This window comes from Anas platyrhynchos, chromosome 1 (assembly GCF_047663525.1).
Source record: "Anas platyrhynchos isolate ZD024472 breed Pekin duck chromosome 1, IASCAAS_PekinDuck_T2T, whole genome shotgun sequence".
Taxonomy (NCBI): domain Eukaryota; kingdom Metazoa; phylum Chordata; class Aves; order Anseriformes; family Anatidae; genus Anas; species Anas platyrhynchos.
In genome coordinates this window covers 190,365,164-190,375,573 of record NC_092587.1, presented here as the reverse complement: position 1 = coordinate 190,375,573, position 10,410 = coordinate 190,365,164, and the positions used below count along the sequence as shown (strand labels likewise).

Genomic DNA, 10,410 nt, shown 5'->3' with positions numbered 1-10,410 from the left:
CTGAATTTGGAAGTTTCTGAGGTGGCACAGAGAGTGCCCTCTTCCAAAGTAGGTGGGGTGGGAGAGGAAGCAGGGTGAGTATAGTGTTGCCTTCACAGTCCTCCCCAGGAGGAACTACTGTGCTGTGTTCATGTCCTATACACACTACATAAATCTAAGAGCACATCAAACATTTATATGTATTTATATATATAATATAGATACAAACTCCAAGAGCATGCATATTATGCAAGCATGCATACTTATTATGCTTGCATAATAAGTACTTTTCATGGTACATCATTCATAACGTGTGATTGACTGTAAAGAAGGGAAGGAAGTCTGCGGCTTAAAATAGTTATGGGTTCATTAAAATGATTTATAGTATGCAAATGTATGTATGTAAAGAATTTATGTACATAAAGATGTAAAGTAATGATACAGAAGGGGAGGAGTGGCTGGCACGCCAGACGGGTGTGCTGTCATTCAGAGAGGTCTGGGCTGGTTGGAGAAACTGGCGGGCAGGAACCTCACATAGTTCAACCCAGGGAAATACCAAGTCCTGAAGGGGAACAACCCCACACATGAGGACAAGCTGAGGCCACCCAGTCCTGCAGAGAAGGTCCTTACTGTTCTGGTGGGCACCAGGCTGACCATGAGGCAGCACTGAGCCCTTGCAGCAGAAGGCCTGCAGCCTCCTGGGCTGCATCAGGAAGGGCACTGCCAGCAGGTCCCAGAGAGGTGATCCTTCCCTCTGCTCAGATCTGGTGAGACTCATCTGGAGTGCTGTGCCCAGTGCTGGGCTCCCCAGTACAAGAGAGACCTGGATGTACTGGAGAGAGTCCAGCTAAGGGCCAAGAAGGTGATTCAGGCTCAGAGCATCTGTCATACAAGAAGAGGCTGAGAGAGCTGGGACTGTTCAACCTGTAAACAAGACGGGTCAGGGGGATCCTATCAACATCTATAAATACCTGAAGGGGTGCGTAAAGGGGACAGAGTCAGGCTCTCTTTGGTGGTGCCCAGTGGCAGGAAAAGAGGCAGTGGGCACAAACTGGAACACTGGAGATATTACATCTGGGCTTAAGAGAACACTTTTTTACAGTTGGGGTGGATGAGCACTGGAACAGGCTGCTCAGAGAGCAACTCCTAAGCATAATTTAAGTATCTGTTTTGCCTGAAATAATTATACCAACAAACTAAAGGCAAATCAGCATTAGTCCAGAAGTGCCCCAGTGTTCTCAATCTCCCTTAGGCTGCAAAGAGCTGGTAACAGAAACCAGGGGGACACAGAGCCACCTCTCTCCTCTCAGGCATCTTTGGCAAGCAGGAAGATAATGGAGGGAGTTTGAGACTCCATTGGCACAACAAGCACCCACGCTAGCGTCCCTCAAACTGGGGAATTTGCCCTGGTCTCATGTGCCTAGGGACCAGCACAGTGCCGTAACATCAGGGCATCCAGCTCTGTTACTGATGATCGAATTTACATTTTCTTCAGTTTTAGGCCAATGACAGAACTTAATGGAGGGAAATGACCTTTTCTCACTGAAAATTTGCTTAAAAACTAGAAATGCCTGAAAACAGAAATAGTTGGACTAGTATTTGCACTTCCAACATGTGGTTTGGAGTGTTTAACTTTACTCTTGTTAAAGGTAGAGACTGATGACTAAAAGTTGTGACTGCCCCAAACTCTCAAGGACTTTCTTCCTACCTGAAAATGGCCAGGTTCACCCTGAGTTGTGACTGTCCCAGCCAACGTTGTTTCAGCCAGGGACCCAAACACTTCAATTTCTTCATTGCTAGCCTGTGAAGAGCCCAAATGTGCTCACAACATCACTCTCCTTGGCAAATGGCCATGTACTGGCTAAAAAGCCTCAGCCCTCCAGGTGGGACAGGAGCGCAGTGGTGAGGCCCCTATTGAAAGCTGTGACGCATGGGAGAACCTGAAGATCCATTTTTAAACCTCAAGGGAGGTCTGATAATGCTGGCTGAAGATGTAGCATTCAGCTGAAGTAAGGAGTCACAGCCTGTGAAAGATGAGAGTCTTTGATATTGAATTATCAAGTATTCACCATATTTAAAAATAGATTTTTCCATGTCCTTCGCCAGCCACTGCTGCGTGCCACAACCAAGCCTATGCACACAAGCAGACCGTGTAAATTAGAGAAATTACAGCAGGATCTGGTGCAAGGTGGGTCACAGAGACAGGCTGTGAATTCATTTCAATGTCTCAATTTTCTCATAGAAAATTTGTCATCCCCAGAAATGTTGGGAGGAGGTTTGCTAAGCCATAGCTACAGCCAGGAGGAAACAAGGGTTGATTTTTCTCATTGCACCAGCAATGAGTAGAAAGAATAGAGTAGGGTAGAACAGAACAGAACAGAATAGAGTAGGGTAGAGTAGAGTAGAGTAGAGTAGAGTAGAGTAGAGTAGAGTAGAGTAGAGTAGAGTAGAGTAGAGTAGAGTAGAGTAGAGTAGAGTAGAGTAGAGTAGAAGAATAGAATAGAATAGAACAGAACAGAACAGAACAGAACAGAACAGAACAGAACAGAACAGAACAGAATAGAATAGAATAGAATAGAATAAATAGATTTTTTTTGTTGTGGGGCCCAGAACTGCACACAGTGTTCAAGGTGAGGCCACACAAACATTAAATACAGTGAAGAATCACCTCTTCTGACCAGCTGGTCAGATGGTGAAGAAGCATCTGCTTGTAGAAGAAGCTCAGTCTCTGAAGCCATTAAAACAACAAGGGGGAATGCATAAGGGGAGCTTAACCACTGATTTCAGTCAATGACTTTAGCTGTTTACAACTGATTTTAGCCACCGATTTTAACCACTGATTTCACAGGGACTGCAGGACATTGGGCTCTTCAAGCTGGCTGCAGATTTTTTAGCAGGCGACAACAGCACGGCAGGCAGGCAGCAGGCAGGCTGTGCCCCCATGCCTGGCATGGCATGGTGGCCCCCAGGGACCGCCACCCCCTTGCAGCAGCACCGCGGCGTCAGCTCCTCTCCACAGGCACGGCTCCAAGTATAGCTTGGCCAAAAATAGGACCCTGGGAATCCCCATCCAAAACCCAGCTTCAGAAAATGCAATTATCTGACAATGTCCCCACGAGACAGAGAGTCTCTTTGAAGTCGACATCCACAGCATAGGTTGCATAAGTCACTCTGGGCATAAAAGTTGCTGGAACAGCTGGAATCAGCTCATTCATGTGGCTAAACATCAGTTAACCTGCAGCACTGGCACTGTTACTCTACAGACATTTTTGATAAAGTGCAGATAAAAATCTGGGTGGGAGGAACAAGCGAACTGCCAGACCTCGTGATGTACCATGCTGCACCTATCAGGTTTTCCAGTGAACAGCTAGCTGTCAGACCAGGAAAGCTACAAAATAATGGGTTTACATGTTCTTTATTTAAGTGAAACAAGAGCAAGCAAAAACAGAAGTTTCACATTCCTGTCTGCTAAGCAAGCCTGTGCCTTTTATACCGGCTAACGCGGACGGATCCATTGCATGCTGCAGGTTTATACCCTACCCTGACGCCAAAGAAGCCAGCACCGTGGGCAGAGGGGTACAGCATTCACATGGCCACTGGGGGAGAGCCACATAGGACATTTCCTAAGGATCTTGCATTTTACAGTTGGATCACTGCAGAATAAAATAATTACACCATCATAGACCCATTACAAACATTAGCACAGGCAACAGAGATGAGAGAGTAAAAAAATATTCACGGCATCCTGAATTGACCAAAAGCTGATCACAGAGGTGTGCAGTGGGTGTCACTGGTGTCTGCAGACACAGGCTTAGACCAGCCCTGAGAGTTTCTGATTGTCTTTTACTCCTGATAAGACTTCACCAGGAGCCACATGAGCAACACAGTAATGAGGACAATCATGAAGTTGAGGAAAAGTTCTTGTGTGGATCTCTCCATTTTCGGGGATGTTCAGGGGCGGGCAGAGGTCGGCAGGCAGAGCAAAGGGAAGCCTTCGGGGACTTATCTGGGAGCGTCCTTGAGCTCAGCCTTCAGGTCACGGGCTCTTTTAAGGAAAAAAAATATATATATGTGAAGAACAGATGTATGAAGGCAGGAAGCTCAGCAGAGCTGTATATATTGGTATGAATAAATGTTCCTGCGCCTAGAAGTTAGTAAGCACTGTGAATGCTACAAAGTACGAGCTATCTCGAGAAGCTTATCACCTTCTTTGATTTCCAGCATTCGACAAGAAAGTCTCTCAGTGCTACCCCAAAACACATCTCACAGGGGTGAGCAGTCCCTGGAAAGTCACTCTGCTTTGTGCATTTTGTAATGAATAATGCCAAAACCCCATTTATTATTTGAACTGATATACACTATAAATATAGTACTGTTTAACATTCACTAAATTACTATATTTGTTTGCATATTTTATTTTTTTAAGAAAATAATTGAAACTGTTCTTCTATAAAGGAAGGCTAATAAATCTCTAGGATTTTTACCCCAGTCGCTTTTCCAACATCTTTCAAGTAATCTTTTCTGTAAATAAAATTTTGCACAGAAATACTACAGCTTGGGAAAAATGAATTTTAGCCTCTTCTGTAAAAGTCAGAAGAAAAAGCAATGAATTATTTACAGTATCACTAAAAGTACAAGGAGAACCTAAGGTTAAATGTTCTCATTTCTGAAGAACTTCCTAAATTTTATAAGTAAATCCTATGGATAAAATAGGATTTTTGCAAGCATCTTCTGAATTTCCTGCACTTTCAAGCTGTTATAGGTATTTTACTTCCAGAAATCCTGTCTCTTACTTCCAGAAATCCTACTTCCAGAAATCCCAGTCAAAGTCATATTCAAAAACTCTTTTGTTGGTTATTCTTTTCAATTACTTCATCACAGCAAGTTTTGATTTTTGTATGTTCTTAAAGTTCATGCAGAGAAATTAGAATACTTTATCAGGAATGACATACACTAATCCCATCTGTACGCCAGGTAAATAAAACAAAAACCTTTAAACAAATGAGACATAATCTCTAGACAAACCAAGAATTTCAGCCACACAACCAAAATCTTAGAAGAGAAGCTAGACTGGGCTGTAACATCTACAGAGCAAACAAGAGAAGCCTTGGGACCATACCAGAGTGAAGACAGAAGGTTTAAATAGAAACTGCTTCAGTTTGCAGATTAAATATTAAAAGCCTAGTGCATGCAGTTAACAAAATTCCTCCATTCCCAGGCTGTTTTGCCAGCCTCCCGTGTCCTTGGGAAAGAGAAAAATCTGACCTAATAAGTAAGCCAAGGTTGTTGATGTTGTTTTTTTACCTTAAGAAGGTAAATGGAGCCCAGCGGTGCTGCCTCTGGGGCTTTGGGTCACTGCAGATATAATTTTCCTCTCAGCTTCTGCCTATCTCCCACTCGGTCTGGATGCCCCGTCCCTCTCTGGGAACTAAAGTAGTCTGAGGGAGGAGAGCAACAAGTGCATTGGCAACCAAGGTGCTGACATCACCCCCAAAATATTTTAAAAGGGCTAAGCTGGGCTGCAGGACTTGGTTAAGGCTTTTTCTGCTCTGGGGTCCACGGGCTGATTTACTCACATTAGTTCTCCTGGAGAGAGCAGGGCTATGGGCAACCCTTCGGAGGCAATGGGATTTTACAGGGTGATTCTTGGGGCCCGCTGGTGTCTTCACACCCAACGTGGGGAAAGGAGAAGGAAAGAAGGATCCACTTGCAGAAACCTGTGTGTTGATTTCAGCTTCTCTGAAGATCATTTCCAATTGCCCACACAGTTAACTTCTTACGTACAGTATGGCTGCTGCTCTCCTGCTTACAACTGCATACTATCCTTATCGTCCAACAGCTTCTCATGTGCATACACTTTTAAAATAAGCTGAAGAAGAGCAAAACATGCTTTGCATTTAAATGCAGTGTAAGGAAATCCATGAGCATTTGCTGAATAGAAAAGTTTGGTACAAGGAAGTTTGAATAACAATGTCCTTCGCTTTAGAATCCGCACTCACCTGCATGTTCCTCCCTCATCCATTTTCCATGCTGGTATTAATGCTCCAGACTCTGGAGCAGACAGAGAAGTATTTCTGGTGCCCTGCAGCATTTCTTCCCAGAAGGCACACTGCTTTGCAGCCCAGATAGCTGGAATCCCCACATAACCTTATCTTTGCCCACGGCACCGCTAGAGCTTGTAGTAGATGCAAACAAAAGGAAATGGCAATTTGTTCCCTTTAAACCAATACAGATGACAGTGTATCTCACCAGGGTGGGCTAGACTGAGTCAGGAGCAGAGTGCAGCCTTGTGCTGCCACAGGTCTCCCTGGGCCGAGTGCTCAGAGCCTTTGCCTCAGATAAATAACACGAGTACCTCCAGAGAGGGGTCAGCTTCTGCTGCTGGCTGGGCAGGAGGATCCCAGTCAAGTCAAAGTGTGTAAAGCTAGCCTCAAAGTTGGCCCTCATCCTCGCTGCCAACCCCCCCGGTGTACAGTATGGAGATTATCTCCTGATTCTGATGCCTTTTGTGTATTTACGCATGGGAGTATCAAGGCTGGCTGGGAGGGTTCCATTGCCTGGGTTCACCCATCCCCTTGCACCTTGCACGTCACCGTGATGCCCCAGTGAGGGAGCCTGGCTGGCTGGAAACCAATCCCAGGAAAAATAAACCAAAACAAATAGTTGTGGGTGGCCGGGGGGAGTGTAGGGGAGGGTGGCTTGGTGTTTGCTGGGTGAGCTCCCTAAATAGCATCTCCACATGATCACTGGAGGCAGGAGGTGGACAAGTACCATGGAAACCTTCCCTCTTGTTGGCTTGGCTGCCTTTCTACTGCCCTCTTAGACATCCAAGCAGCAGGGCTGCAAAAGCCAACATGCTGAGTGGGAGTCCTATGCTAAAATATGCAGAGGAAGGAGCTTAACCCATTCTTTGTTCAGGTCTTAGATTTCTATGTAGGTTTGCAAGGCCCTATAGTGATGTGTGCTGGGCTGGGCTGAGCCACCACATCCTGATTTCTTAGGGAAGGCTTGAGCAAATTTGATTTCCTCTTTTGCTGGTGTCCTGTGGGGGGGGATTTGGGAAATCCAGGTTCAAAATGCTCCTCTCAGCCCAAAGTAAGCAGGAACATCTGGTGTCCACATGTTCTCCCAGCACTCTCTCCATCTCAGACTTCATCCACAATAGCTAGATATGAAATGTAGCAAAACAAATATAAAACGGTCTTTGCCTGAATATCTTCAGATAATGTCTTTGACTGAATATCTTCAAATGTTTAGGATTTGGCTTATTAGGACTTCCAGACTGGCTCTACAGACAGGGTTGGGTTTATAGCTCCCTCACTGCTCATACTGTGTGAAGGGTGTCCCTTCAATATCAGGGCCTGTTTCTGCTGCTGTGATAGTTCATTGGGTGAATAGACCTAGACCAGAGAACTTGTTCATAGTCAAATTTCTCTACACAACATCCTCAATATTTCTAACATTGCAAAAATGAAATGGCAAGCTCAAATATTCCATATAGCTGAGAAATTAACTTTCTTCAACCTATCAGCAACTTGGAGGCAGCTCATTTGCTAAAACTGAGACCCTACTAGCTAGGAAATACTTTCTGATGGACAAAGCTAGTCCCTAGCAGCTTTAGAAGAGCCAGACTAGTATGTTACACATACTTTTGAAGCCATCAGAGAGAATGCTCCTATATACATACAGATATAGATGCATACACATTTATTTCGCAAAGACTTGTGAGCAAAAAGCATGACACTGAATAGGGGTTACCAATAAACACACCTGAGCTGTGGGGCCTGCCTGGATGTTGCCTGTAAACCCAGCCAGTGCCTGGAACATCTAACTCCAATACGCTGTGGATTAGACTCTGCAGTTGCCAGAGGCTGACTCTTCTGAACCATCCCCAAATCCATAACCTTGCTATTTACAAACAAAGAGCCCAAAAGCTTTAATGGTCATATCTTTAAAAGGATGTTTTATTTAGTAAAGTTATGTAATACTGATTAGGAAAGCAGAAAGCAGAAAAAAAAAAAAAAAAAAAAAAAAAAAGGAGAACGAATTAAATGGCTTTACTTTAAATGCTACCCTAGAGGTTTAGATACCATGCTAAATATTTTTCTTGTTGTCACTTTTATTTTCCTTCTTTTTCTGACAGATCTGGTTCTCAACTTTCACATGCCCTGTGCCAAAGCTCCCTCTTCATGCCTCACATACTCAAACTTAAGGCTCTGGTCTATATTTAAAGTTGCTGTGACTATCTCAAGTTCTTCCTAGCCCACTAATCAAGTAGCACATAATCTTTCAAAACCATTCTTATATAATCAGAGCAGATTGTGCTCATTTTGGCTCTCATCATTACCTTTTTCACTACATGCAACATGTGTATATATTAAATCTACTAATAATCAGTTCATTTTTAAATTGGCACCTACTCTTTCTTGTAATCATGAGTATGTTCGTAGAAGACCCACTCAAAACACTGATATCTGAGTATGTATGAAACTGAGTTTGCAGCAGAATACTGTACTTGTAATCACAGCATGTGATTTCATACATAACTATCATGTCTCACCATGGGACCTGAGAACACACATCACTTAAGTCTGGTCAGCAGATAGCCCACATACATATCTTAAATCTGCTGATTTACACTACCTCTAACTGGGCACCACCAATGCAAAAAGCTACTGGGCAGAAGACATACGAAGGAGTCTGGATATTGCCACATCTCACTTTTAGGGTCCTGGCTGAATTCACAACACCCACCACAGCGTCCTGCCACAGTACTGGGCAGGTGCAGGACCCACAGCAGAGACTCCTGCAGAAGTGGTCACCAGAGGCTCCCTTAACAGAGTCAGTGAAGGAAAAACACACACTATGTAGGTGCAGGCTGTCTGCGTTCTGTAGAAGTCTGCCATAGGGTGAGCATCCCTGAATCCCACAGATAGCACTGACTACCTCTGAAGGGAGCTTTGGGAGAACAGGAAGCATGAACCTAGCTAAAAGGCAGAGGTCTAAAAATTGAATGCATTGACATTGTTGAACTCCTTCCTCAATGCAAGGAGTAAGACTTTACATCCTCCAAAACCAATGGCACACCATGTCCCTATCCTGAGATCCCACATATTATTCATATATAGAGTTGCCTATCCAGCAGATGAGGAGAGTCTGACAGACATTACTGTGTCTGTATGACATGTACATTATCAACAGTGTGCTTTTTTCAGATTGCTGAAGCATAAAACAGATCCTAAAGTGGGCAGGAACATCAGATCAGCAGAAAGAAAGGGGAAATCATTAGATGTTTGGAGTACCCAGTCACAAAAGGATTACCAACTACCTTTGCATCCATCTCAGTCACAGGCACATATGGGAGGTAGAAATCTGGATGCATTTATTTTCTCCCTCTAGGCCGCACAGCCCTGTGAGCAGGATGCAGAGAGCTAACTGCCACTGCAGGTCATTCAGCTCCTAGGGAACTTCACTGATGAAAAATATAAGTCCATCCGGACAGTGTCTCCAGGATGAGATGGCAGCCCTGTGAGACCTTCAGAATTTATGTTTTGGGCATGGTGAGCGTAAGTGCTCCATATTGTTGATGTTTGCAGCTCACCAATCTTGTCCTTCTGGAAATCACTGAAAATGTCCATAAAGCTTTCACATTTTAATGATCACAACACTCTCTCTCACAGTCATTCATTCACGTTGAGCTTTGCTTCATGCAGGCTTGTTAGCAAGGCCGAACCTCAATGGGAACACAACAGGGAATCATCACAATTTTTTGGTGTCTGGTGAGTGGGATTAACCGCTTCTAAGTTGAAATATCACACTGCAGTCAGCGGGGAGAAACAGTACTCCAATTGGCAATTCATTTCACACAATATAGATATTTACAGTGGCGTGCAAGGTATTTAGCTGTTATATCTCCACAGTTACGTGGGAGGAATATGAACTGAGAAGTCCAGGATAACAAGGCAAAATGTTTTAGAGAAGATTGAAATAGCCAAAGTGTGGGTCACTTCATGTACACATTTATAATCGCTGCCAGATCACAGTCTCTCGTTCTCTGTCAGATTTTATTTATTTTTAGACTTGTTATTATATTTCATTAAGTTTATTGTTTTCATTTTGAGCTTTATTATTTCTAGACTTCTTTTCACAATAAGCCATGAGACAGAAAACATTCCTTTGTTATTTCAATCCAACATTTCCAACTGGATAGAAGCTGCAGTACTACAAGCCAAGTTACAAACCCACACGGTAACACAGTGAGACCAGGTCGGTGGTTTGGACCCACAGAAGGTCACAGGCAGCCCTGAACACAATGGGGAAAGAGGACAACTTAAAATTGCTTCTAAGGCAACACAAAAGAAAGGTAAGGCAAGAAGGATGAAAGAGTGGGAGGCTTCAGTTTTAGTCTGTTATAGCTTGCTGTCTTCAAGC

At 43.9% G+C, this 10,410-nt stretch overlaps 1 protein-coding gene across 1 annotated transcript; it reads right to left on the bottom strand.

Moving 5' to 3' along the window:
- Positions 1-3,378: 3,378 nt before the first annotated feature.
- Positions 3,379-5,423, bottom strand: SLN (sarcolipin). The gene is made up of 2 exons (XM_005025925.5): positions 5,284-5,423; positions 3,379-4,024 (listed from the first exon to the last, which is right to left on the bottom strand). Exon 2 carries the CDS (start codon positions 3,916-3,918, stop codon positions 3,823-3,825), a length of 96 nt encoding a protein of 31 aa, XP_005025982.1. The 5' UTR covers positions 3,919-4,024; positions 5,284-5,423; the 3' UTR covers positions 3,379-3,822.
- Between the last annotated feature and the right edge of the window lie 4,987 nt (positions 5,424-10,410).